We start from the raw sequence: 27,101 nt of genomic DNA on the forward strand, positions 1-27,101 counted from the left end.
GCAGATATCTGTTTGACTATACCTCCAGATATCACCGTGTGAGTCAAGTACATGTAAACACAGTTATGATACAATAGTCACATAGACCATACAGGTATTTAGCATGATAAAAAAAACATCCAATGCGTTTTGTTGCGTCTGTTACTGTGTGGCACAACTCATCAGGGAAATTGTGCATAGAGAAGCAGAGGCACATACAAGGTCAGCACCTTCTCCCACATTAGTATAAGGCTAGATAGTAGCAAGGAGGTATATGATGTACTTTATAGGTCCCGTGCCATAAGGAGAGGCTACGTGTATATGTCCATCAGAGCCTTTTTATCTAGGTAGTCCATAGAGGTACAATAAAATGTCTATATTTGAGTAGGCTTGTGATGAGATGGAATATACTCGGCGATATAAAGGAATTGGAGATTTATACACCGTTCCTATGGGAGAATTGTGATCCACATAGCTTTACCATAGGGAGTCTCTCAGTCTGCCAGTCCTGATATCTATAGAGAATGTGAAGAGTCAAACCTCTGGGCTTGCAACCGTACGGCAGCCTAGCAAGAGAATGTTTAATGTTCCGATATATGGAGGTGTGGACCGGCTGGCGTGGTGGCGCTGACCTTGTATGTGCCCCTACTTCTCTATGCACAATTTCCCTGATGAGTGGTGCCGCACAGTAATGGACACAACAAAACGCGTTGGTTGTATTTACTAGACTCACATGGTGATATCTGGAGGTAATGTCAAACAGATATCTGCCACAGTGTTATCAGTCCTCCGCACCTACCTACCTCGCATCCTATGACATAGGAGGATCAGGATAAGGGGCTGGCTCTCTTTAGGAAGGCCTCCCTACATTAATAGGTAGGGGGTCTGTTGACAAGCATGGCCAGTTTTTTAGGAAGACAGAGGTGGGCCCAGACATATGGCCAGCTATAACCATTCCTAAAACGATCATCTGTATCAAAAATTGTATATGTTAATTTTATTGTATTACTAATAAAAGATATGTTATAAGAAATCTGTGTACTACCTATTACACCATTATGCTGTAAGGACTTTTTTGTTTTATGAACTTGTCTTGCTGAACTCTTTTATATATTTTTGTACCTGTATGTCATTTGTTTATTTTATACGTATGCACTGTGATACCTTTTTTAAGATTAAATGTTTAATTAATCAGCTCTGGTCTTACATTTCTAAATATAGGAGCTCACCTTTCTGAAGGAAGCTCTGGTGAAACATGTTTATCAAAGGGTTAATTTGGTGACTTGCTGGGACTAGTAGTGGATACCCAGAGGTCTGGTGGCTTTAACTCTTGCACCATCACACTCTCTCTAGCGTCTTGGCTGGACCGATGGGGTATTTCAGTATTCGGGAGAAACAGGGTGTCACGATCATACCCTATTTGTGGACGTAAAGTGTCATGCAGGTGCACAACAGAGCTTAGAAGGGAAGGAGCGACCTTAAAAGTTTTTGAGGCCATGTTGCACTTACAAAGTCCCATGGTGTCAGGACAGTGGAAACCTCCTTCATGTGTCACCATTTTGAAAACTACATCCCTCAAGGAATGTAAGAAGGGCTATAGTGAGCATTAACACCCTAGAGGTGCTGCAAACATTTTTGGAACAGTGGGCCATGAAAATTAAAAACTTAAAATTTACACTAAAATGCTGGTGTAATCCCTAATTTTCTTATTTTTACAAGTGGTAAAAGGAGAAAAGTCCACAAGATTTGTAAATACTTCATATGTGGACATAAAGTGCTCAGTGGGTGCATGGCAGGGCTCAGGAGGGAAGAAGCACCATTTTGCTTTTGGGCAGAGAATTTGGCAGAATAGCTCTTGGGGGCCATGTCTCCTTTATAAAGCCCCCAAGGTGCCCAGACAGTGGAAATTATGGCATTTTGGAAACTAGACCCCTCAAGTGTCCAATAAATTTTCTGACCAAGGGCCGTAAGGAATGACAAATTTCATTTTTTTTAACGCTAACTTTTAGTGTAGCCGCAAACTGTTTATTTTTACAAGGGGAAAATTAATGAAAATAAGGATCTAGGATCCAGGACATAGTACTGTCTTTATACATATGCCCATACACAATAGTAATCTTCAAACGCTCTCAATATCGCGATTACTGCATAAGGCCGGGCAGACTATCGCACCCTCCTATATCACTATTATTTGAGCAGTTTGCTCAATATACAAAGCCGCCAGTGCTCATAGCAACCAACACAGCGTGCTCAGCATAATTTTAAATACAACAGAGGATTATACATTTTCACAGGACTGTCTACTCACATATTTTCTCTTTGTATCCCTATTAAGATATTAACTTGAAAAACGAGACTATCATCTAAGACTAATCAGGATACATTTGAATGAAACATCCCTGCGCATTACAAGTTAACAGTGGACAAATAAGATGTACAGCAGTATGTACAGTGTTCCTCCTCTTGCATAAAATTGATAATGATAATGATAATTATTTGTACTACCTATAGACAATTATTGTCAAAACATTTCTACTAACACCAGCAATTTGATGAACCCGTACTTCTTTGTTGTCCTATCCCACTGATGACAGCAATTTGGTAAGCTATAGGCCCTTTTAAATATCTATATTTATATAGAATTGTGTACATTTTTTCATGCCATTTTTGCACAGCAATAATCATATTGAAGATGCACCCAATTCTGTACACTGTGATTGTTTATCCATACAGGCTTGCACTAATGCACTTTTGTCTGCACTCCGCCACTTCAATAGGGGCAGCCTTGAAACACCACAGTCAGTCATCCCAATAGGTATATATACTTTCATCTACAAGTTTTTTACTATTTGTTTTATGGCCTACAGGGATCCATAAAAAATTCCCGCCAGTTATACTTTTAAGCCCTTCTGGAAGCGCTGATATAATTATATACATATTAACCCCTTAAGGACCCAGCCCAAATATACCCGGCCATTTTTTTAACATCTGACCACTGTCACTTCAAGCATTAATAACTCTGGGATGCTTTTACCTTTCATTCTGATTTCGAGATTATTTTTTCGTGACATATTCTACTTTATGTTAGCGGTAAAATTTTGTCGATACTTGTATCATTTCTTGGTGAAAAATTCCAAAATTTGATGAAAAAATTGAAAATTGCATTTTTTTTTTATTTTGAAGCTCTCTGCTTATAAGGAAAATGAATATTCCAAATAAATTATATATTGATTCACATATACCATATGTCTACTTTATGTTTGCATCATAAAGTTGAATTGTTTTTACTTTAGAAAGACATCAGAGGGCTTCAAAATTCAGCAGCAATTTTAAAATTTTTCACAAAATTTTCAAAATCGGATTTTTTCAGGGACCAGTTCTGTTTAGAAGTGGATTTGAGGGGCCTATTTATTAGAAATATCCCATGAATGACACCATTATAAAAACTGCACCCCTCAAAGTATTCAAAATGACATTCAAAAGGTTTGTGAACCCTTTTGGTGTTTCACAGGAATAGCCACAAGTTGAAGGAGAAAATTCTAAATCTTCATTTTTTACAATCGCATGTTCTTGTAAACCCAGTTTTTGCATTTTTACAAGGGGTAAAAAGAGAGAAATTTTCTTTAAATGTGTAACCCAATTTCTCTCGAGTAAGGAAATACTTTATATGTGTATGTCAAGTGTTCGGCGGGCACAGTATAGGGATTTTGCAACAGTGGGATTTTGGAGAATGAGTTTTTCTGAAATGGTTTTTGGTGGGCATGTCACATTTAGGAAGCCCCTATGGTGCCAGAACAGCAAAAAAAAAAAAACACATGGCATACCATTTTGGAAACTAGACCCCTTGAGGAACGTAAAAAGGAATAAAGTGAGCCTTAATATCCCACAGGGGTTTTACGACTTTTGCATAGGTAAAAAAAATATATATATATATTTTTTTCACTAAAATGTGTGTTTCCCCCCAAATTTCACATATTTGCAAGGGTTAATAGCATAAAATACCCCCAAAAATTTGTAACCCCATCTCTTCTGAGTATGGAGGTACCCCATAAGTTGACCTGAAGTGCACTACGGGCGAACTACAATGCCCAGAAGAGAAGGAGTCATATTTGGCTTTTTGAGAGCAAATTTTGCTCGGGGAGCATGTCGCATTTAGGAAGCCCCTATGGTGCCAGAACAGCAAAAAAAAACACATGGCATACCATTTTGGAAACTAGACCCCTTGAGGAACGTAACAAGGAATATAGTGAGCCTTAATACCCCATAGGGGTTTCACAACTTTTCCATATGTAAAAAAAATATATATTTTTTTCACTAAAATGTGTGTTTCCCCCCAAATTTCACTTTTTTTGCAAGGGTAAATAACAGAAAATACCCCCCAAAATTTGTAACCCCATCTCTTCTGAGTATGGAGGTACCCCATAAGTTGACCTGAAGTGCACTACGGGCGAACTACTATGCTCAGAAGAGAAGGAGTCATATTTGGCTTTTTGAGAGCAAATTTTACTCGGGGAGCATGTCGCATTTAGGAAGCCCCTATGGTGCCAGAACAGCTCGGGGGGCATGTCGCATTAAGGAAGCCCCTATGGTGCCAGAACAGCAAAAAAAAATGGCATACCATTTCGGAAACTAGACCCCTTGAGGAACGTAACAAGGAATAAAGTGAGCCTTAATACCCCACGGGTTTCACGACTTTTTAATATGTAAAAAAAATATTTTTTTTTTCACTAAAATGTGTGTTTCCCCCCAAATTTCACATTTTTGCAAGGGTTAATAGCAGAAAATACCCCCCAAATTTTTTAACCCCATCTCTTCTGAATATGGAGGTACCCCATAAGTGGATGTCAAATGCACTGCAGGAGCGCTACAATGCTCAGAAGAGAAGGAGTCACATTTGCTAATTTCGCTGAAATGGGGGGGGGGGGGAGGGGCATGTCGCATTTACTGCCAGAAAAGCAAAAAAAATTTAATTTGTAAATACATTTCTTTGGAAAAAGGACATACCTCATATCTGGGCGTAAAACGGATCTCCGGGTGCAGACTGGTCACGGAGGAACAGGAGGGCAGTCAGGGGCCTTGAGCTTCTGCCTATGGAGCCAGAACAGTGGGACCCCCCCTCAAGGGGCATTATATGGGGTACACTAATAACTAACAAGGGGTACAGTGGGACATGAAAGAATAAAACAGGTTATGTTCCCAGAATGATGACCCAGAGCATAGCCAAAACTAAAAAATATGCCCACCCCAAACCCTATGCTCTGAATCATCATTCTGGGAATGTGATGAGTGTGGCCGTCCCTAACCTGTTGCCTCAAATGCGCACCCGCTCAGGTGGAGAGAGAGCGCTGCGCATTTGAGGCAACATAAAAAGTCACTGATGATAGTGACTCGGTGACCCATGACCCAGAGAAAAAAAATACGCCGAGAGGTCTTATCAGTTTTTTTAAATTTTTTTTTAGGAGAGTTTTTTGGGCAATTTAGTGGTTTTATGGGGTTAAAACTTGGAATGTACTCTGGACTTGGTACATTGGGGTCAAATTATGGAAAATTTAAATGAAAAGGGAAAATTTAGTTCTGCATGGAAGTGTGTTACTCCCTGAAGCAGTTTTTAAGGCAGAGGCCCGCTGTGTAAGAGGGGGGCGTAAAAGAGGAGTTTCAAAAACAGGAGTTTGAAAGCAGGAGGTTGAGATCGCTGTGAGTGTTAATTTCTGAACCCACAAGGTCTACAAAAAATTTGAAGTGTAATTTTGACTGTCTGTTTTTGCCTATACATTTGTGAAATCCCCATAACTAGATGGCCTCCATGTTGGAAAATGCAGTCCAATGTACATCCTGTTCAATGTATGCAATCCTTGAACAACAGTTTGAGGGTGCATATTGTTGTGCGAGATGTGTGCTAGTTGTCCGTTTGGAAGTCCAGTTCCTGCATCAAGAGGGGCGTCTGGCAACAATGAGAAGCATTAACAACATGGAGAGGAGTCTCCTGCTCACTGAGCAGGCACTCTCGGGAGTAGAGGTGGGGGGAGGACAGTGGGACGGAGTTGCAGGACAGTCCGGCAGTTAGCTGGGTTACAGTTAGAAAGCAGGGTAGGGGAAAAAGTGTCAGGGAGGCTAGTCCTGAACTGGCACACCCCAACAAGTTTGCCTGCTTGGCAGATGAGGGGGATGCCATTACAGAGCTAGCAGAACTGCAGCAGGATACTGCCTCTGACCGCCAGGGGGGTATCTGCTCCAGTAAGGAGGGAGGGAGGAGTACAGGGCAGGCCAGACAGGTACTAGTGGTGGGGGACTCAATTATTAGGGGGACAGACAGGGCGATCTGTCACAAAGACCGGGATCGCCGAACAGTGTGTTGTCTGCCTGGCGCACGAGTTCGGCATTGACAGGTTGCTGGGCGGGGCTGGAGAGGACCCAGCAGTCATGGTACATATTGGCACCAATGACAAAGTAAGAGGTAGGTGGAGTATCCTTAAAAATTATTTCAGGGACTTAGGCCACAAGCTTAAGGCAAGGACCTCCAAGGTAGTATTTTCTGAAATACTACCAGTACCACGAGCCGCACCAGAGAGGCAGAGGGAGATCAGGGAGGTAAACAAGTGGCTCAGAAGCTGGTGTAGGAAGGAAGGGTTTGGGTTCATGGAGAACTGGGCTGACTTCGATGTCAGTTACCGGCTCTACCGTAGGGACGGGCTGCACCTCAATGGGGAGGGTGCAGCTGTGCTTGGGGAGAAGATGGCTAGAAGGGTGGAGGAGTGTTTAAACTAGGGACTTGGGGGGAGGGAACCTACAGCAAAGAGGGGGAAGATAGTGTAGATAGAGAGGTGGGAATTATAAATGTACCTGGGGGTGGAGCGGAGGGAGGGGTTAGAATAGTTAATAGGAATAGGCTTCATAGGAAAATAAAACTTACACACTTGAATCCCATTAACCCCAATAACATAAAGGATGGAAATGTAAAGTGTATGTTCACAAATGCCAGAAGCCTAGCAAATAAAATTGGGGAGCTTGAGACCTTGATACTGGAGGAACATATTTATATAGTTGGGGTCACTGAGACATGGCTGGACTCCTCGCATGACTGAGCTGTCAATCTGCAGGGGTTTACATTGTTTCGCAAAGATAGAATGAACAGAAAAGGTGGTGGAGTCTGTCTGTATGTTAGAAGTGGTATGAAAGTCAGTGTGAACGATGCCATAGTGTGTGATGATTCTGAGGATGTGGAATCACTGTGGGCAGAATTACAAAAGGAGGGAAATAATGAAAAAATAATACTTGGTGTAATCTACAGACCCCCTAATATCACTGAAGAGATAGAAGGTCGGCTGCATAAACAAATAGAGAGGGCCGCCCGGGCAGGTACAGTGGTAATAATGGGAGATTTTAACTATCCAGATATAAATTGGGGTCCGGGGTTGGCTAAAACTACAAAGGGGCGACAATTCCTAAACTTATTGCAGGATAATTTTATGGGCCAGCTTGTGGAGGACCCAACAAGAAGTGATGCCTTGTTGGATCTGATCATTTCCAACAACGCAGAGCTGGTTGGTAATGTAACTGTGCGGGAAAACCTTGGTAATAGCGACCACAATATAGTTACTTTTGACTTAAAATGTAGAAAACAAAGACAGGCGGGGAAGGCAAAAACATATAACTTTAAAAAGGCAAACTTCCCTGGGCTGAGGGCTGCACTACAGGACATAGACTGGGGGGAGGTGTTCTCAAATACTGATACAGAAGGTAAATGGGACATCTTTAAATCAACTCTAAATAACTATACAGCTAAATATATACCAAAGGGGAACAAATATAAACGATTAAAACTAAATCCTACATGGCTGACAAATGATGTTAAAAGAGCAATAAACAACAAAAAAATTGCCTTCAAAAAACTACAAATCTGATGGGTCAGTTATAACATTTAAACAGTACAAAGAGCTTAATAAAATCTGTAAAAATGTAATAAAAACAGCAAAAAATCAAAATGAGAGACAGGTGGCCAAAGAAAGCAAAACTAATCCTAAATATTTTTTTAGATATATGAATGCAAAAAAACCAAGGGCAGAGCATGTAGGACCCCTTAATAATGATAATGGGGAGGTTGTCACAGGCGATAAAGAGAAAGCAGAGCTACTGAATGGGTTCTTTAGTTCTGTATATACTAGGGAAGAAGGAGGAGCTGACATTGGACAGGTCAGTGCTGGTAACACATCATGTAATGTACTGAACTGGTTTAAGGCAGAGATGGTACAAGGTAAGTTAAGTAATATAAATGTAAGCAAATCTCCAGGTCCAGATGGATTGCACCCAAGAGTTCATAGAGAGGTAAGTTCAGTAATATCTGTACCCCTGTTCATGATATTTAGAGATTCACTGGTGTCTGGTATTGTGCCAAGGGACTGGCGCAAGGCGAATGTGGTGCCAATCTTCAAAAAGGGCTCTAGGTCTTCCCCAGGAAACTATAGACCGGTAAGTTTAATGTGCATTGTGGGTAAATTGTTTGAAGGACTTATCAGGGATTACATACAGGAATACATAGGGGATAATAGTATTATAAGTGATAACCAGCATGGGTTTACTAAGGATAGAAGTTGTCAAACCAATCTAATTTGCTTTTATGAAGAGGTGAGTAGAAGCCTTGACAGAGGAATGGCTGTGGATATAGTGTTTCTGGATTTTGCTAAAGCATTTTATACTGTCCCTCATAGACATCTGACAGGTAAGTTAAGGTCTTTGGGCTTGGAAATTTTAGTTTGTAACGGGATTGAACACTGGCTTATGGATCGTACCCAGAGAGTGGTGGTCAATGATTCGTACTCTGATTGGTCCCCGGTTATAAGTGGTGTACGCCAAGGTTCTGTACTGGGACCGCTGTTTAATTTATTTATCAATGATACAGAGGATGGCATTAACAGCTCTGTTTCTATCTTAGCAGATGACACCAAGCTTTGTAGCACGGTACAGTCTATAGAGGAGGTGTATAGGTTACAAGATGAGTTGGATAGACTAAGTGTCTGGGCATCCACTTGGCAAATGAGGTTCAATGTGGATAAATGTAAAGTTATGCATCTGGATACTAATGACCTGCATGCATCGTATGTCTTAGGGGGGATTAAACTGGCAGGGTCACTGGTAGAGAAGGATCTGGGTGTACTTGTAGATCACAGACTACAGAATAGCATGCAATGTCAGGCTGCTGCTTCCAAAGCCAGCAGGATATTGTCATGTATCAAAAGCGGCATGGACTCAAGGGACAGGGACATAATACTCCCCCTTTATAAAGCATTGGTACGGCCTCACCTGGAATATGCTGTTCAGTTTTGGTCACCGGTCCATAAAAGGGACACTGTGGAGCTGGAAAGGGTGCAGAGATGCGCGATTAAAGGAGTTACAATTGTTTAGTCTTGAGAAGAGACGTTTAAGGGGGGATATGATAAACGTATATAAGTATATTAATGGCCCATACAAAATATATGGAGAAAAACTGTTCCAGATTAAACCCCCCCAAAGGACGAGGGGGCACTCTCTCCATCTTGAGAAGAAAAAGTTTAGTCTCAAGGGGCGACACGCCTTCTTTACCATGAGAACTGTGAACTTATGGAACAGTCTACCTCAGGAACTGGTCACAGCAGGAAAAATTAACAGCTTTAAAACAGGATTAGATACATTCCTGGAACAAAATAACATTAATGCTTATGAAGAAATATAAAATCCCATCCCTTCCCCAATATCGCGCCACACCCCTACCCTTCAATTCCCTGGTTGAACTTGATGGACGTATGTCTTTTTTCGACCGTACTAACTATGTAACTATGATCAGGGCAAGTGTCACATTGATAGGTGGTGTCCTTCCGAATCCCCCTCCTGTTACACACTCTGCATTTTTTTCTGGGATTGTCCCTTCTTTCCAGTGTGGGGGACCTCACCTGGAGAGTGTTGGCCTGGGACGATCCTGGCACCTATAACTTCAGTTCCTTGGGAAGTCCGGCCTGCTCTTTCCCGGTCAGCAAAGATCAGGACCTTTAGGACTTCTTCTTGGAACTGAAGGTATGTCCCTGTGTTGCCAGTGTTCTGGTACAGTACAAAAGAGTTGTACATGGCAACCTGTACCAAGTAGACCGCAACTTTCTTGTACCATACATGTGTTTTCCGCATGGCGTTATATGGCTTCAGAATTTGATCAGAAAGATCAACTCCCCCCATATACCGATTGTAGTCCAGAATACAATCGGGCTTGAGGACCATTGTTGTGGTACCTTGCACAGGGACAGGTGAGCTGCCGTTACCATGAATAGTGGTCAGCATAAGGACATCCCTCTTATCCTTATACTTGACCAGCAACAGGTTTTCATGGGTAAGGGCACGGGACTCACCCTTGGGCATAGGTGTCTGAACAAAATTTAGAGGGAGGCCTCTCTGATTTTTCCGCACGGTCCCACAAGCGGACGTCGATCTGGCGGCAAGGGATGTGAAGAGAGGGATGCTGGTATAAAAGTTGTCCACGTGGTAACCCTTATCCAGCAATGGGTACATAAGGTCTCAAACGATTTTCCCGCTAACACCCAGAGTGGGGGAACAATCTGGGGGTTCAATACGAGAATTTCTCGTCCCTCATACACCCTAAACTTGAGTGTACCCGGAGGTACTCTCACAAAGTTTATATAGCTTCACGCCATATCGCGCCCGCTTCGAGGGAATATACTGGCGGAAGATGAGTCTCCCCTTAAAACTGATGAGAGACTCATCTACAGAGAGCTCCCTAAGCGGTACATAGGCCTCCAAAAATTTGGCCCCAAAGTGAGCCGCTCATAGGTGGGATCACTTCGGGGTGGACATGCCGCATTATCTGCATAATGCAGGCATTTCCGAATGGCCTCGAACCGCTTCTGTGCCATGGCCATACTGGTATAGGTATAGTATATATGTGCAAAGGTTAATTGATTTATTCATTTAACCTGTGTTTGTGGGAGGGGCGGTACTCACTCTTAAAAGCCGCGGCTCCCCTCTGTCAGTACGCCACGGCTCTCGCGTTGTTTGGGTCCGTGACTTCAGACGCCAGAGGAAGTTCCCCTGTGTTCATCCAGCCTCGTGGTGGTTCTTGCGCTGTGCCGGGTCGTGCTGAGTTTCGTTCGCAGGTTAGTCAAAGGCGCTGGGTTAGAGGGTGTCGGCGGAGGGTCACCCCCGTTGCTCAGGTGTTCTCTGGGCTCCGCGGTGACCCCCCGTGCTGTTGTGGTCACTCGCTACCGGCTGCTTAGCTCTGCGCACCGGGCAGCATGTCTTTGCTATGTGTTTGACAGGTGCTGGGTACCCTGCCTGTCGCATGCCGGTACTGTTTATTTTTTTAGTGGCCATGGCGGGCTACTGTCAAACGTTGCACGCTTCCGGCTGCTCGGCTCTGCACGTCGGGGGGGGGGTTTAATATGATTTGTTTGGGGGGGGGCAGCGGGAGGTGTCTTCGGAGCTCAGGTCTTCTACGGGGCTCCGCGGTTACCTCCCGTCCCGTAACGCTGCCTGATTCACGCCAGCATTGTTTGTGTTTTACAGTCTCAGCCGGCTGCTTGTGTTGTTTTACGCTGCTCAGACTCTGCGTACGAGATGCTTGTTGCATCTAGCCACAGTAGGTTTTCTCAGTCATGTCATGATAACAGTACACGTTACTGCTAGTCTGAATGCTTGTCGCTACCACATGTTTGTGTTCTCCTTTGCAATTAACTCTGCCTTTTTCCAGCTGAATATTCTATGCTATTTATTTCTCTGCTGTTTTACTTCCATTTTTATGGCCTGGTCTCCTTATGGCATTTGTTGCTAGTCATAGTAGTACCATACTCGTTGTTTTGTTTAGTTGGCTAGTAGCCTTGTCACCAATGTGCTCTGCACGTGGGTTGTATCTGTGCTGCAGTGGTATACGCTGTTAGCTGGTTAGGTGTATATTTTATGTCTGCTGGCCAAAAATCTCTGTCGTGGTTTCCCGATGCGCTCTGTTGGGTGACGGTCCACGCCGGCTCTTACCCAGTTATGTGGTATGTTTACCTTGTCATTTGTTTCTGTTTGTTACATTTAGCTTTCTCCTCTCTCTAGCCCTTATTTGCTGTCTAATTAGGCGCCCTCTGTAAACCTAGTACTTGTCTTGTTGTTCCCGCTGCATTCCTTACTAGTCTATTTTCGTTTTATCTCACTGTGTTCCTACTCATCGTCATGTTAAGTGGCTCAGTCGCGAGTATCTTTGGTACTCGTGATTGCCTACGTACAGTTGTTCCTTACGATTTTTTGTCTAGGTTAAGCTGTGTGTTTACGCATGTTTTTCTGTTTCAGTATATTTGCAAGAAGTCTACCTCCTGCATTAGAGTGGCATCTTTTTCAGCATTTGTTGTGTAACTGTCTAGGCTCGAAGCTCGTCTTTGCGTGAGTAAGTTACTCCCTTGTCCTTGGCCCGGTCGCTTGGAAGGTATAAAAAAAATAAAAAATAAAATAAAGGATAATAAATAAAAGGTATTAGTTAACGTGCAGCTTGGTCTGTTCTTCCCCAACTCGTCTTTGGGGCTCGGTGCATATGCTTTCCACTGACTCAACTCGTCTTTGGGTCTTCGTGTGGGTCCGTGTTAGCCAGTGTTCTCATTTATATGCCTGTGTGTTTTATCCAGCAGTTGTCCACGCACGCTCTAGTGGCTTTGATGTCTGCCGTCATCAACGTCGTGTTAGCATAACCATCCTCGGTACAGGTATGTGCAGTCTACGCTGTTGGTAAGTTGTAATAGATGTTCTCTTTATACGGCTCTCCTTGGGCTCACAGTATTCACTCTGGTGGTCTCATCTCGCTTTAGCTTCTACGTTGGTCCAGCGCTCTGTTCGTGTCGAGGTTGACCTACGTCGCTCAGTAATCAAGGTTGGTAGACTGTTCCTCCAGGTGTTGTCTTAACTAGGATCGCGGTTCTTATTGTTTTTCTTTTAGGCACAGTCTGTTTGGAACTTCAGGAAGCACAGGTATTTATGTTTTAGTTTGTTACCCATCACGTCCTTGGGCCAGGGCTTCGTTTGTCACGAGTAACTTTCACGTGTCACGCAGTTAGCATCTTTTTGGTCACTACACGGCACCCTTCACTTTCTAGTCTAATTACATTTTAGACTTAGTTCCTTCACTACTGTTGTGTGGCACCCGTGGCTTTGGTTCCGGGTTGGTCTTGCGCTGATTAGTGAGTTTCACTATGGTTTGCTGCTGCTTTCCTGTGTCCGGGTTTGATTGTTTTATGTCTAATTTTCTGTAATGTCTCACGCTTCAGACATTGAAGATGCAGCCTCTGTTCTGGACAACGTTGCTAGAACATCGGATCTGGGTAGCGTCCCGTCACTTCGCAACTGGACTATCCCCAAGCTGACGGCTGAACTTGTCCGCAAAGGCATCCCGTTCCCGGCCACTGCCCGCAAAGCAGAACTTTATCGCTTATTGGTCTCGGAGCAGTCAGGACTTGGTGATCAAGCAGGCACCAGCAGCGGAGAAGTGTCCATGCAGACACTTAATACGTCCATCCTGCAGTTGCATACTTTAATTAACTCGCTGTGTTCAAGAGTTGATACTTTGGAGTGTAAGAATTCGGAAGTTCCCGCTTCAGCCCCAGTAGTTGGTGCGGCTTCTGCCGTTCCGCAGACGACCGTTCCCCCTCAGGTTCCTGCTACTCCGCAGGCTTCAGTGTTACCGGTTGGACTTAACATGCTCGTGCCTAATATCGCACCAGCTAATTTCATCACGGCTAATTTGAAGAAGGACATTCTCGATGGTAAGGACGTTAACCTCGCTTCCTTGCTTATTGCATCTCATGATGTTTCCGAGAACAAGACTATTGCTTGAGGTGAGGTGTCAGTGATTCTGAAAGCTAAGGACGTAAGGTTAAGTCGCAAGCTCGCACTAGCTGAATTCAGTATGGCATTCGCCATTTATCGTGATGTCTTATGCTCAGTCAGGCCAGAAAGATGCGAAGAGCTTGACATGTATCTGTACAAAGTCACAGAGTTAGCTCATAAATATGGTGGGTCCACGTTTTATGATTATCATAAATCGTTTTCAGCTAAGGTGGCGGCTGCTCTAGTACAGTATAACTACACAGTCAACTGGGCGTTGGTTGACACCGAGATTTTCTGCAATCATTTTGCAGGTCTTAAAGCCCCAGTTTGCTCTCGGTGTCAATCCATCACCCATACCACCGAGTGGTGTAATACCGTTAATTCCCCAGCCGAGGTGACTCCCTGCTCGTCCTCGCCCACATTTCTGCCTAGGAATCAGAAACAGGCCGGCTTGATTGACAAACTAGGTAGACCCATTAAGTATCTCGGAAAATCGCAAATTTGCAATAATTACAATTTCGGGTCTTGCAATTATAACCAGTGTAGACTTTTACATGTCTGCGCAGTCTGTTTCAGGGCCCATTCTAAGTCCAGTTGTCCACAGAAGTCGAAAGCATGACTAGCTGTGATAGATGTCTTGTGTTTAGAATATTTTCTCGCTGATCACCCAGATAAGAGTGTTGTTCAGTTTTTGATTAATGGTTTCCGGTCAGGTTTCCATACAGGTTTCGTTACTTTACCCTCTGCTACGTATGAATGTGACAATTTACGTTCTGCTCTAAGGGACCCTATGGTTCTAGATACCCTGATACAAGCAGAAATAGACAAGGGTTTTGTAATTGGTCCTTTTGATGAGCCCCCCTTTGACGTTTGGAGAGAAAGTCCGTTGGGGTTGGTGGCTGGGAAATTCAGCAATAAACTACGTTTAATTTATGATCCGCCCCTTACTCTGCACACACACCTAGTTTAAATTCTCTTATCCCCGCAGGAGAATTTTCCTTGAAATATGCTTCCATAGATGAGGCTATAGCGGTCATCCAGAGTATGGGCGGTAACACGTGGCTGTCCAAGATCGATATATCCGATGCCTTTAAGCTCCTGCCCATTATGCCTCAGTTATGGAAGTGGCACGGTATTAGGTGGCGCAACAAGTATTATTTTGCTGTTAAGTTAACTTTTGGCTCCAGAAGCAGTCCTTGGTTGTTTGATAAATTTGCACAATCCCTACACTGGCTCTTGGAAAACAGGTTCGACTGTTCCCATGTCATCCACTACTTGGACGACTTTTTGTTTATCGAACCTGGTAACGTGTGCCCCAGAGACTTGAGAACCTCGTTAGCAGTGTTCCAGCAACTGGCTGTTCCGGTGTCAGATAAAAAAAAGTTGAGGGCCCTTGCAAGTCACTGACCTTTTTAGGTATTGTTCTGGACACACAGGCCATGGAAGCCAGATTACCACTTGACAAGCTCTCACGTATTAGACAGACCATGCGTGTTCTTGCCAATTCACCCCGGGTGACTAAGGTGCAGCTCCAATCCATTCTCGGTATGTTGAACTTTGCCATGCGTGTAATTCCACAGGGTAGGAGTTTTGTGTCCAGGTTGTTAGACGCTATGAACTCTGTACCTGGCCAAAACGATGTAGTCATATTTGACAAACACGCGGTTGCTGATTTCGCTATGTGGCATACGTTCTTGGCCGACTGGAATGGGGTATCCTTTTTCACCCCTGGTATCGACAATGCCTCTCCTTTAGTTTTCTCTGATGCTTCCTCAGTGGGTTTTGCAGCTATTTGGGAGAACCATTGGTTGGCTAGTGCTTGGCCAACCGAAGTATCCCAGTCTCCAGATTTTAGCAGGTCCTCAGCATTGTTCGAGTTGTACCCTATAGTTGCAGCTGCCAGTGTGTGGGGACACCTATGGTTTAGGAAGTCAGTTCTGTTCGTTTCTGATAATGAAGCTACAGTGAATATTCTACTTAAAGGTAGACCCACATCCCCACAGGTTATGTCTTTGATGCGTAAACTGGTATGGTTGTCATTGTCGCATAATTTTCACTTCTCTAGTGCTCATATAGATGGTGTTAGGAATACGGCTGCTGATGCACTATCTAGGTTCAATTTTCCACTCTTCTTCCAAGGTGATGCCAGAGGCCGATGCATCAGGATGCATGGTTCCAGCGTTCCACGATTTGATTTTGAACTAAATGCCTATTTGTCTGTTGGTCAGGATTTGATTAATAGTTCACTTTCCTGTAACACTCTGAAAGTTTACCGTACGGCCTCTAATCTGTTTACTAAATTCTGTCAGTCTCACCCGCATGACGACTTCCTTTCAGTGTCTTTTCTTTTAGCCTTTATAGGGTTTTGCCACTCCTCCTTACGGCTGGCATATAACACCATTAAAATTTATTTGGCAGGCATACAACACTTTGTTACCTTGAAGTTCCCGGATAGGGCGTCACTGTTTTCATCGCATGCAGTCAAGGCTGCCCTTAAAGGGGTTGCTAAGAGCAGAGTACCAAAGCCTCCAGGTAGGCAGCCCATTTCAGGGTCTCTGTTTAGGGAGCTGGCAGATGCCCTGGATCACTCCCCGTTTGGTTTAGGTAATAGTTTGACACTAAAAGCAGCCCTCTTTTTAGGTTATTATGGCTTTCTGAGACCGGTCGAGTTCACGTGTAAAACTAGTACCACACCGTTTCTCAAGTTTCGGCAATTGCAGCAGGCCACGGATCATTTCACTCACGTACTGCACGACACAAACACATCACTTCCCGGTCAGGAGGTGCGCATTAAATATTTTAAAACCTCTCACAAGTGGTGTCCGGTGTTGGTCTTCAACGCATTACTTGCTCTCCGTGTTCATGACAGTCCAGGGAGCCCTTTGTTGTTGTTTAATAATGCTGCTCTTACCTCCTCAGTTTTTGTATGTTATTTACGTGTTTTAGTTAAATCCTTAGGCCACGATGCTTCAGTTATAACCGGTCATTCGCTTCGGATAGGGGCAGTAGCATCAGCCTCTCGTCATGGTGTTCCTGCTCATGTTATCAGGAAGTTAGGTCGCTCGAAGTCCAGCGTGTATATGCGTTATGTTCCAAAACCGAAGGTGGAGATGCAATATGCTTTTGAATCGCTTGTGTTGTAATTTCTAATAAAGCTTTGTGTGTTGATTTCTGAGTTCTGCCCTCTTATTTTCCAAGGTGTACCCTTACGCGGCAGTATATGGCACAATTCAGACTGCCTAGTCATAGCTGAGTTAGTTTTAGTAAGGTAGGCTCGCTATTCTATAGCACCGAGCACAAATGTGAAGGTTAATTGATTTATTCATTTAACCTGTGTTTGTGGGAGGGGAGGTACTCACTCTTAAAAGCCGCGGCTCCCCTCGGTCAGTACGCCACGGCTCCCTCGTTGTCCCACCCTGACCTCCCCTCTCTTCTTCTACTCCTTTTTAAGGTATGCCCTCTTATTTTCCAAGGTGTACCCTTACGCGGCAGTATATGGCACAATTCAGACTGCCTAGTCATAGCTGAGTTAGTTTTAGTTAGGTAGGCTCGCTATTCTATAGCACCGAGCACAAATATAGATAGATAGATATATATATATATACACATACACAGTATATATATCCGGTATAGGACGTCCCCGCTCCAGTACTGCCTGACACTTGGCTTTTTGATCAGGCCCATGTGCAGCACGAGGCCCCAAAATGTCCTCATTTCGGCTGCACTGACGGCGTACCATTCATTGGACCTGGCCAAAAAAGAATCAGGGTGGTGGGCGATGAACTGCCTGGCGTACAGATTCGTCTGCTCAACCATGTGATTGACCAGGCTGTCACTGAAAAAATAACTGAAAAAGTCAAATTCAGTGAACCCAGCCGTGTCAATCCGGATTCCGGAGTCGCCAACAAACTCCCGAATCCGTGGCTGATAACCCTCTGGGGGTCTCCAGACAGGTTCACCGGAAGGGGGCTCCGGTAAAATCGCCTGGGGGGGTCGGACTCCTAGTACGAGCGGCATCACCACTCGCACTAGTGCCAGCCACTGGGGCACTTTCATGGGGGGTGCGTGGCCTCGCCTGGCGGCGTCTCCACCGCCGTGCAGGGGGCTCATCATCAGTACTAGATGATGAGGAGGAAGAACACAGGAATGTTGGATCTTCATCGTCCTCACTGACAGATTCGGAGTCGGAGGCAAGAAAAGTGTATGCCTCCGCTACACAAAATGCCCGGCGAGCCATTGCCTTTTTCTACAGTGGCGGGGGGCCGTGGCGGAGGGTGTGTGTGTGGGGGGTGGCGGGGATGTATGTAGTGTGTGTGCTTGGTGTATACTATATATTACGGTGTGTGATTAGAAATCACACACCGTTGTATGAACAAAAATAAAAAGCTGCGGCCCAAAAAAAATGGGGGGCCAAATGCAGCGCCCTGAACCCCTAATAGGGCCCGGGTCAAGCTAAAAAATCCCTTAGGGGGTCAGGGGGGAATTTTTTTTTTTTACTTTTATTTTACTGTTTTACACTATTTTTTCCTACCTTTCCCTGGGGTTTTTTACTGTCCCTGCTCTATGGGGGATCGTCGGTCCTGAGGGGGCTCCAATCCTCACGGGGGGTGGGGGGGGGGGGTCCCTGGCACCTTCGAGCAGCTTTGCCCGCTGACTGAACTCAGCTGACGGGCAGAGCTGCAAGAAGATGCAGTTAACACCTCCACCGCCGGCTGCTATTGGCTGGAGGATCATCCAGCCAATAGCAGCGCTCCTGGGGGGGTGACGAAATCGCCACCTCCCCATAGATACAGTGGGTGATAGGGGGTGTATTGTACACCCCCGATCACCTTGTATCTTCGGGTCAGCGGGTCACACGTGACCCGTATAACCCGAATTGCGGCAGATCGTTTGTGTGAATTCACCAACGATCTGCTGCGATCGCCGACATGGGGGGGGTCTAATAACCCCCCCTGGGCATTTGTGCGGGATGCCTGCTGAACGATATCAGCAGGCATCCCGGTCCGGTCCCGCGCGGCAGGGAACGAAATTCCAACGGGCGTATGGATACGCCCTGGGTCCTTAAGTACCAGGACGTCAAGGCGTATCCATACGCCCTAGGTCCTTAAGTGGTCCTTAAATGAAAATAGGCCCCACAAAATTTGTAACCCAGTTTCTTCCGAGCACAGAAATACCCCATATGTGGACGTAAAGTGCTCTGCGTGCTTAGAAGTGAAGGCGATTCACAAGTCTTTTAGAGAATGCATTTTGCTGGAATAGATGTTGGGGGCAATGCTGCATATATAAAGCTCCCATGGTGCAAGAACAGTGGAACCCCCCCCCCCCCCCCAATTTGGAAACTACACCCCTCAGGGAATTTAACAAGGGGTGCAGTCAGCATTGACACCCCACTGGCATTTGACAGATTTTTCGAACATTGGGCTGTTAATATAAAAAAAAAAAAATGTCATGGACCAATGTAATCAATATGCTGGTGTAGCCCCAAATTTTCCTTTTTATAAGGGGTAAAAGGAGCAAAAGCCCCCCCCAAATTTGTAACAAAATTTCTGCCGAGTAGGGAAATACCCCATATGTGGCCCTAAATTTGTTGCCTTAAAATACGACAGGGCTTCAGTGCGAGAGAGCACCATGCCCATTTAAGGCCTAAATTTGGGGAAGAATCGACAGCAAGCATGGCATTTGCCTCCTTCACAAGTACCATAATGCTACAAGTTTGAATCATGGCAGATATTAAGACACTGTGATCCCGGAACCCCGTGCCGTAAATTATGGCATGGTGCGCAAAGTTAATCGCTGCAGCGTCAAACATTTACAGCGCATGTCCTTAAGGGGTTAAAGGGGTATTCCAGCAAAATATTTTTATTAAAATTGATATGCTCAGGCTGCCACCATTAAAATATTAAAACTTTAACTTGCCTTTCGATTTTTGTCTACCATCCTCCGGCCGCGGTCTTCTTCCACACCACACTTACTAATAGCCAGCAGCAGCAATGTCCTGCCTCAGCCGATGATAATAGGGTTAGTGGCAGTGTCATGTAAGGGGCTTAGTCTTCTTCCTGGTGCCAGAGCCCATTATGACCAGCCAGGAAAAGACATTGCTGTACCGGCGATTAGCCTGAAAACCAGGAAGATGGGGGGAGAGGATGGAAGACCAATATCAGAGGCATCGGGGGAGCAGCAGGAGGTTACATTTTATTAATGAGCATAAAGGATAAATAAAAATTTAACCGAAGTACCCCTTCAGATATGAATAGATCCCATCACATTCAATTCTTAGATTTACAATTAAACTGGGTTCAAACTGCACAATTGCCCTCCATACACGTTGAATGTATGCTGTGATGGAAGCCACAGGCTAAGTTCAGACTGAGGAATCTTACGCCGGAAATCCTGAGGGCAGCCGGCGGTGGAATTTCAGCATTCATTTCTAAGCCAAAATATGCTCAGCAGTTATGTAGTGTCAACCAAGCAACAGAGCAAGCCACTGACTAATATGGGGTACGGTTAACAAAATACAGTGTGAGATTTTCATGACATATCTACTAAACAGGAGATAAAGGCAAATGTTAGGCATCCATTTAATGTACCCAACTCACATAGGCTATCCAGTTGACCATTGAGTCATAAACAGATAATAAAAAGCTTCTGAAGTATATATTAAATTGATAGTGGTTGTAAGATTTGTATTTCCAGATTGTCAGATTCAAATTCAGTTTAAAAAAGAAGAAAAAAAAAGGAACACACACAAATATTTCACAAAGCATGTGATACTAAAGTGGAAGCACTCTAGTACATTACCATGTATTCCGATGGTGCCATAAATTCAATAGTGGCATTCTGAACTTCTGGCCTTTTGTGGGGCTCACCATACACTCTTGTTACAGGGTTGTACATGAATTCTTCAGGAACTGTAAACAGAAGAAGAAAAAAATGTAATACTTAAATTATTACATTAATTGGACATAACATCAACTAGGAGAGTGAACAACAGAGTGCAATTTCACTTTTACCATCATTTACTCGGTAGCACAAGTTGCATTTCCATCTCCTCTGGTCCAGAAAGCTAACAAAGGGATTGATGTAGGTCCGACAAGAGCGACATCTAACAATTGTACTTGATGTTACAACAGGAAGTTGCTGAAAAGAAGGCCAAGAAAAGTTTATTGCAACTAGTACACTTAAAAAGGGCTAAATGTTATATGTACACACACACACACACACATTTATATATATATATTGCTCAAAATAATACAAGGAACACTTAAACAACACAATGTAACTCCAAGTCAATCACACTTCTGTGAAATCACACTGTCCACTCAGGAAGCAACACTGATTGACAATTACACATGCTGCTGTGCAAATGGAACAGACAACAAGTGGAAATTATAGGAAAATAGCAAGACACCCCCCAATAGAGGAGTCGTTCTCAAGGTGGTGACCATAGACCACTTCTCAGTTCCTATGCTTCCTGGCTGATGTTTTGGTCGCTTTTGAATGCTGGCGGTGCTTTCATTCTAGTGATAGCATAAGACGGAGTCTACAACCCACACAAGTGGTTTAGGTAGTGCAGCTCATCCAGGATGGAACATCAATGCGAGCTGTGGCAAGAAGGAATGCTGTGTCAGACAGCAGAGTGTCCAGTAGTGATGATCGGCATATGCCATATTCGAATTCGCGATATTTCGCGAATATGAGGACGAATACTCGTCCCATATTCGGGAAATTCGAATATTTGTGATATTCGTGATGTTTTTTTTTTTTATTGCGAAATTTTGCTATTGCGAAAGCTTGCTCGTCTGCGCATGCGCGCTATGACATCATGCAAGAACGGATATCATTTACTGGTTCTTTGCCAGTTGCTTTTCGCATTGTGATTTTCTGCTGCCCTGCGAAGCGAAGATGGTGGGGAGTAACTTTACATCAAGTGAGGAAAAACTGCTGATTTGTGTAAGTAATTTCACCACTGTTATTTAATTATATTTAACTGCATTTTAGACTAGTTTAAAAGTTATGATATAAGATCAGATAGCAGTGTTTCCCAAACAGTGTGTCTCCAGCTGTTGCAAAACTACAACTCCCAGCATGCCTGGACAGCTGGAGGCACCCTGGTTGGGAAACGTGTGTTTAGGTAGGGTCGCCACTTTCCATGCTATTTAGCATAATTAACATTGTACTCAGAGAGTTATCACTGTGTTTTCTGTGGTGTTACATAGGACTGAAGTTCACATCAACAACAATATCTGTACTAGGGATCGACCGATATCGTTTTTTTAGGGCCGATACCGATAATCGGTGGAGGTTAGCGACACCGCTGCAGATCATTGATTTAAAGTGGGCGCTTTAATTCAATGCACGGTCGCGGGGCGGTGCGGGGCATCATCGGCTTGATAATTGCCGATACCGATAATGACCAAAATCGTGATTATCGGCCGATAATATCGGCCAAACCTATAATCGGTCGATCCCTAATCGTACTCAGAGAATTATCACTGTTATCTGTGGTGTTACATAGGACTGCAGTTCACATCAACTACAATATCTGTACTCAGAGAATTATCACTGTGTTATCTGTGGTGTTACATAGGACTGCAGTTCACATCAACTGCAATAACTGTACTCAGTTATCACTCTTATCTGTGGTCTTACATAGTACCGCAGGTCACATCAACTACATTTTCTGTACTCAGAGTTATCACTGTGTTATATGTGGTATTACATAGGACTGCATGTCACATCTACTACATTATCTGTACTCAGTTATCACTGTTATCTGTGGTGTTACATAAGACTGCAGGTCACATCAACTACGTTATCTGTACTAAGAGTTATCACTGTGTTATCTTAGGTGTTACATAGGACTGCAGGTCACACCCACTACATTATCTGTACTCTGAGAGACATCATTGTGTTATCAGGGGTCACATGACAGATTTTAGACCAAACATTTACCGTATTTATTGGGGTATACCACGCACCGGCCTATAACACGCACCCTCATTTTACCAAGGATATTTGGGTAAATAAAGTTTTTACCCAAATATCCATGGTAAAATGAGGGTGCGTGTGTGTGCATGCGTGTACCCTGATACACCCCCAGGAAAGGCAGGGGGAGAGAGGCCGTGGCTGCCCGCTTCTCTGCCCCTGCCTTTCCTGGGGTCTAGAGCCCTGATGCCACCGCTTCTCTCCCGCTGGCTATCGGCACCGCTGCCCGTTCTCTCCCCCTGACTATCGGTGCCGGCACCCCATTGCCGGCGCCGATAGCCAGGGGGAGAGAAGCGGCGCCGGCAATGGGGCAGCGGCGCCGACAGACAGGGGGAGAGAAGGGGCAGCGGCACCCATTGCCGGCGCCGCTGCCCCGTTGCCTCCCCCCATCCCCGGTTGCATAATTACCTGTTGCCGCGGTCGGGTCCGCGCTGCTTCAGGCCTCCGGTGTGCGTCCCATGTGTCGTTGCTATGCGCTGCCCCCTCTCTCCCCGTGTCTGTTGGCGCCGCTGCCCCATTGCCGGCGCCGCTTCTCTCCCCCTGGCTATTGGCGCCGGCAATGGGGTGCCGGCACCGATAGTCAGGGGGAGAGAACGGGCAGCAGCGCCGATAGCCAGGGGGAGAGAAGGGCCGGCAGCAGGGCTCTAGACCCCAGGGCAGGAAGGGGCAGAGAAGCCGGCAGCGCTGGCGGTCTCTGCACCTGCAAAGCCGCTGCAGTTCATTGATTTAAAGCGCCCGCTTTAAATCATTGAACTGCAGCGGCTTATCGGCGTATAACAAGCAGGTAGACTTTAGGCTAAAAATTTTAGCCTAAAAAATGCGTTCTATACGCCGATAAATACGGTTTGTCATATGTCCATAAGGGGTTAAACAAAAGTGTTATAATATACTTGTATATTCATCTTGCATTGTTTCCTCCAAAGAGGATACGACTCCACAATATGCCAAAGCGACAAACAGCGGATCATAAACTCCCTGAGAAGGGAGCTATTGAAGGTCCATGGACTCAGCCATGAAAAAATGGCAATTGTAAAAAAGTGGTCGGACCTGAAACGCCGGAACATGGCTCAGGTCCGACATCTCCGGGAAAAATATTGTAGGCAAGATATTGGTGACAGTTATGTAAGGGCAGATGTAATTGTGGTAGGCCTTGGGGGGGTGTAGTGTAGTTGGGGTGTTGCTTTAGTAGATGAGGGGTTAACTTAACCCTTGTCACTCGTGACGCCAGGGTGTGGGTCAACACGCTGAGGTAAATCTTCGGCCTATCGACACCCTTCCCAGAAACGATAGGTGCGTGCTTTAAAGAATGAAGGTCCACAATAGAGATGAACTTGAACTTGTATGAACTTTACTGAAGTACTTGCAGTACATCCAATTAACAGCAACAGTCTTAGCAATACAGTCTCTATGTAGTACGGCAGTGATTGACAGATGCCGCGGACCATTAGCTTATCCAAGAGGTTATTGGAATTAGGGATGATGCAGAGATCCGTCCAGATTTAGGCGTCTGTTTAGGTCCGATGATCTTGCAGACTTAAGAGGGATTGAAATAACTCACAGTTCTGTAAGATGGCCGTTGCCGCAAGGCTTGGGCCTAGTCACTGCTGACAACAGCTGCGCAGATCCTCCTCTATCAGCAGCCCACGAGGAAAGAGAGCGATTTATGGCCGCCACTCCCTTATATGGGCAGGGCCGTTTTGGATTGGTCCGAGTCAGCTGTCACTCACCATTACAATGCATGGTGGGCGATCACCTGACTTCCTCCAAAGGTCCTTGAACCTTTATTTAATTATTTACACCTAGAATTTGAATAGCTTTAACTATTTAAGGGGTGACAAGGGGCTAACTATAGATGAGGACCCCACCTGTAACTAGGGACTCTGACTTTGGGGACCCCACCACAAGATAACGGATGCAATCCGGTACTGGGTTACCACATAATTAATCTTAGGGCAGATGTTGTTAACCATTTTTGTTTGTGAGTCTGACCCCAGATTGTGGTAACATATATCACCACCCAAGGTATTCATAGTACGGTTGAAAAAAGACATACGTCCATCAAGTTAAACCCTGGAATTTAGGTAAAGTGGTGTGGGGTTGTCATAGTAATCCTGTGTACCCCATCAGGCCCTTTTTCAACTGTGATCGTCAGAATCATACAAAGGTAACACACACAGCTCATTCTACCATGGTGACAGCCCAGCTCACACTCATTCCCCCGTAGTGCCAGCCAGGCCCTTTTTTTTTTATATAGACAGTTAACCAATGGGATGATGGTATATTGATTTGTATCCATATACAATACAGCAGACTACACAGAATTGGCATAGGTTATAAGAAATAATTATTAACTTTATAAACATTATGTTATTATAGGAGCTCCTCAACCATCTGTGCGCCCCAAGCGTACAAGGCGACAGGCCGAGGAGGAGGAGGAGGAAGAGGAGGAGATGATGGAGGAGGAGGCGCAGGAGGAGCAGCCAGGGCCCTCCCACGGTGGCCAAAACCCCTCACCACCACCACAGGAAGAAGAGGAGGGGGATTCCTCCACAAGTTCTGTGGCCTACACTCCAAATCAGGAGAGTAAGTATATGCACACATCCTTAGAATTTTGCATGCATAAGATGTAAAGAATAAAGAGGGCAACATTCAAGGTGAAACAACACAATACAGTAATATCTTTTAAAAATTTCAATAACAATATTCGATGAATATTCTCCAAAACTTTGTTTTGCTCATAATTTTTTTTTTATGTAGTAGCAGCATGAGGAGACAATTTAGTGGTGGCAGAATGACTACGGTTTAATGTGACAGCAGCATTATCAGACATTATAGTGGCAGAATGACTCAGTCTGATGGCAGCAGCAGTAGTAGTAAAATCTAATGTCATTATCACTCAGGCAAGAGTTACAAGCAGTAGTGGTAATAGTACTAGATAGCTTCCAAACACTTGGGCAAGAGGTGACAGCAGCAGTACTGGTAAGAGTAGTATATAGTGGCAAAGAGGTGCCAGCAGCAGTAGTGGTAATAGTAGTATATAGTGGCAAATCAATCTGGCAAGAGGTGCCATCAGCAGCAGTGGTGGTAATAGTAATAAATAGTTGCAAATCACTCTGGCAAGAGGTGCCATCCAAAGCCGCAGCAGTAGTGATAGTAATAGATAGTGGCAAATCACTCTGGCAAGAGGTGCCAGCAGCAGCAGCAGTATGAGTACTATATAGGTACATAATCACTTAGCCTTTTGGCATCAGCAGTAGGAGACCATATAGTGGCAAAATGGCAAAGGCTTGAAGTTGCAGCAGCATGGGGAGTACATTGGAAAAGCAGAATGACACAGGCCTGAGGTTGCAGTAGCCTGACTAGACCATAGGGCCTCAAAATTTAAAAGTTTAAATAACTTTTCTATATGCAATACATTACTTTTTAAATAGATGAGCAATTAAATTTTAAAGTAATGTGCCAGCAGCATGATGACAGCATATAGTGGCTTAATGACACAGTCTGGACATATTTATGCCCTTTAACGCTGACTGCCCACTATGAGTTTAAAAGGTAAATAATAAAAAGTCCAAAGTGCAAATTAAATAAATTTCTTGGAAAAAATAATAAAAATAGATACATCTCAAAAACCTCACCAGTGTTACTGGTGCATGATTGTGGTATTGTAATGAAATATTTAATTTATATAACAATATGAGGAAACTTAAAAAAAGTTTTATATCCTAAAAGAAAAAAAATAATACACACAATTACTGCAATGGGAATGTCTTTTATTGTTGAAAGTATGTTGCTATCGGCCTTAAAACTTCTCACTCAAAGACACAAAATAGAAGTCTAAATAATGTTAGATAGAAGTAGTTAAGTTGTGGAGGTCCTGCATAGGGTCAGCTCTAACAGGGGAGGACGGTGGGCACCGTTCTGCGACGGACCATATGATGGATTGAAAAACACGGTCTCCACTGTCCCACTCAGTTTTGGTTTGTTGCTCCAGTCGGCAAGACCAGAGCTCCAGCGGAGTGGCGTATGACGTCATGATAAGGTCAAAATAGAGTGAGATGTTGGTAGCAAAGGCCGACCGTTTGATTGAAAGTGCATTAACGGGATTGTATTATTCAGTCCGGGTTAAAGAAAAATTGCTTTCCTGAAAATGGAAAATTCATTGCAGTAGTAATGTGTATTTTAAAAGCGAAAATGTAATCACTTTTCAGGAAAAAAAACCCTCAATATATATATATTTTATATATATATTTTTTTTATAATACCTCAGTCATGTACCGGTATCTATGGTGAGGTCCTGAAGGTTT

The 27,101-nt window shown here is 44.3% G+C and overlaps 2 protein-coding genes across 13 annotated transcripts in view; one reads left to right on the forward strand and one right to left on the reverse strand.

Annotated features, from left to right (window-relative positions):
- Positions 1 to 27,101, reverse strand: part of SEC24A (SEC24 homolog A, COPII coat complex component) — a 916,567-nt gene that overhangs the window by 439,573 nt on the left and 449,893 nt on the right. For all 9 annotated transcript variants that reach the window (XM_056516618.1, XM_056516617.1, XM_056516616.1 and 6 more), the window contains 2 exons: positions 20,823 to 20,949; positions 20,611 to 20,720 (listed from right to left, as the gene is read on the reverse strand). In XM_056516618.1, coding sequence (XP_056372593.1) covers positions 20,611 to 20,720; positions 20,823 to 20,949 — 237 coding nt within the window. The remainder of the gene's footprint in view (positions 1 to 20,610; positions 20,721 to 20,822; positions 20,950 to 27,101) is intronic.
- LOC130267215 (voltage-gated potassium channel subunit beta-3-like) overlaps positions 1 to 27,101 on the forward strand; it is a 66,650-nt gene that overhangs the window by 29,559 nt on the left and 9,990 nt on the right. For 3 of the 4 annotated variants that reach the window (XM_056516622.1, XM_056516621.1, XM_056516620.1), the window contains exon 2: positions 25,174 to 25,380. In XM_056516622.1, coding sequence (XP_056372597.1) covers positions 25,174 to 25,380 — 207 coding nt within the window. Of the gene's footprint in view, positions 1 to 12,617; positions 12,696 to 12,797; positions 12,860 to 25,173; positions 25,381 to 27,101 lie in introns of all 4 variants that reach the window. The other variant, XR_008843100.1, reaches the window with a different exon arrangement.

The sequence above is a fragment of the Hyla sarda genome, chromosome 4, assembly GCF_029499605.1.
Source record: "Hyla sarda isolate aHylSar1 chromosome 4, aHylSar1.hap1, whole genome shotgun sequence".
NCBI classification, from domain to species: Eukaryota; Metazoa; Chordata; class Amphibia; order Anura; family Hylidae; genus Hyla; species Hyla sarda.